Genomic DNA, 2,177 nt, shown 5'->3' with positions numbered 1-2,177 from the left:
ATATATACATACACACACACACACACACACACATATATATATATATATATCATCCAATCCAATAAAGATGATTTGCCGAAATCTTTTTCACACACACACATACACAGACACACAAACATACATATGCATACATACATACATACACACATACACGCACACACACACGCACACACCCACGCAGACATACAGACACACAGGCATACATACACACTCACAGACACACACACGCATATATATATACAATATATATATATATATCAACATACACACACAGATCACACCCCATCCGACTGCCAAACAAGGCATACATACAAACCCTCACCTGCGGAGCCTCTGGCACTGCTTGCCGACCGCATGCGCAATCGCCGCAGTGTATTGCGGGACACTCGAGCACTGTTAACACTGGCCTTATCTACCAGAGTGTCCGCTACTTGGGGAGTGGTGAAGATGATCTCTCGGCGGTGCATCTCCAGGCGCAGGTCCTGGATCAGATTGACTTTGGTTGTGGCACTGAAGAAGGGCTGTCTGCGGACGCCCACCATGCCATTGGCTGTGTAGAGAGACGCGGGGTATGTGTGGTATGCGTCAGATAGTGTGCGAGAAACAAGTTAGTGTATTTTGTAGACCAGACAAGCTCTTCAGAGATAATTATATTTCATTGATGTACGGTTAAAGAGAGGGCACCATGCGCTCGAGACACTATGTCTGTGGTACTGGGCATTGGGATATAGCGGGTTGATTTGAGTTCACACGATGATGGTGCCAGTGGTGAGACAATATTAAAGCCGTTGCAGGCTCAAGGCTAATTTGGAAGAACCGGTATTCGTATACTGCTCTTGACAGCTGCGGTTATGCATACTTTCGGAAGGCACCCACAGATGGTATTAGACTGTTTAATACAGACACACAGCTCCAGCCACAGCCATATATATATATATATATATATAAATATATATATACTTCCCTTCTCCCTCCCCATAACACACACAGACACACAGACACATACACACACACACACACACACACACATATATATATATATATATACATATATATATATAAATACATATATATATATATATATTTATATAGCAGAGTCAAGGCTGAGCGAACGAGCAAGAGTTAAGTTGTGCACTATCACGAATCTGGTCGCCACAGTCATTCACTTGCAATAAGAGGGCGATACACGTAAAGACAAAAATAGAAACTATCGCGCAAGTTTCCCGTATATATGCACCGGAGAACCCACACAGATATGATGTAAGGGGAAGCGCATGACAAGCTAACTGCAGGAACACATCCTACATACTTCATACTAGCCTGTACAATTCTGTAATGGCCAACATACTTGATATGTTTGGCGCGGAAGCCCCTAAGACGGTTGTATTGCCAAAGCTCTGGTTGTTTGCGTCGGAGAATACCCTCTGCTCCACTGCAAGAAGTAATTTATGCGCGTGGTCCAAGTGTAAGTTTTTGGAGATCGACGCGAATATATATATATATATATATATATAAATATAAATATGTATATGAATAATCATCGGGATGATTCCAGCTTGCTTGCGTATCGAACAATTTTCTACGGACCTCGAATATATCCGATTTGAACTTATGCATCCTTTTTGCCCATCCAAAAACATAATTCTAGAAGGAACACACCCTGAAGAAAATTAGATCACGCACACCATACCAGTAGCAAAGACTACGATATACTGAACACAACAACTCAGACGTTTGGGCATACACAGCTTGATCATTTACCATTCACCATGATCAGTACGACGGTAAAGATGTAAGCGTGAATACTTAAAGCGTGTATATTGATGTGTACGTTCATTAAAACATATGTCACCCGCATAGCATAGGACTGCACCGATTAAACTCACTCACCACTCTGCATGATTCGTACAAGGGAGTATTCGTCCATAGTATGCCCCCCGGGAGGATCAAAAGGCGCATAAGGTATTAACAGCATATATAACAGCCGAAGGGCATAGTGGTCTCTGGAGGGCCGACGATCTCGCCTGAGAATAAGTAGGAGCCGCTTGAGAGCACTCTTAAGCACCCTGTGATAGTGTAAGGTGAAGGTGTATGGTATGAGAATCAGAAATATACATATATGTATACACACACACACACACACACATATATATATATATATATATGTTAAATATATA

General features: G+C 42.0%; 1 protein-coding gene across 1 annotated transcript in view; it reads right to left on the bottom strand.

Moving 5' to 3' along the window:
* SARC_09978 (hypothetical protein) overlaps positions 1-2,177 on the bottom strand; it is a gene marked incomplete at its 5' end in the record, with an annotated part of 13,151 nt that overhangs the window by 5,419 nt on the left and 5,555 nt on the right. The window contains 3 exons of the mRNA XM_014295988.1: positions 323-550; positions 1,349-1,432; positions 1,891-2,066. Of these exons, the coding sequence (XP_014151463.1) occupies positions 323-550; positions 1,349-1,432; positions 1,891-2,066 (488 nt within the window). The remainder of the gene's footprint in view (positions 1-322; positions 551-1,348; positions 1,433-1,890; positions 2,067-2,177) is intronic.

This window comes from Sphaeroforma arctica (assembly GCF_001186125.1).
Source record: "Sphaeroforma arctica JP610 unplaced genomic scaffold supercont1.1099, whole genome shotgun sequence".
Taxonomy (NCBI): Eukaryota; class Ichthyosporea; order Ichthyophonida; genus Sphaeroforma; species Sphaeroforma arctica.
The sequence above is the reverse complement of the archived record's forward strand: the minus strand, read 5'-3'. Positions and strand labels throughout refer to the sequence as shown.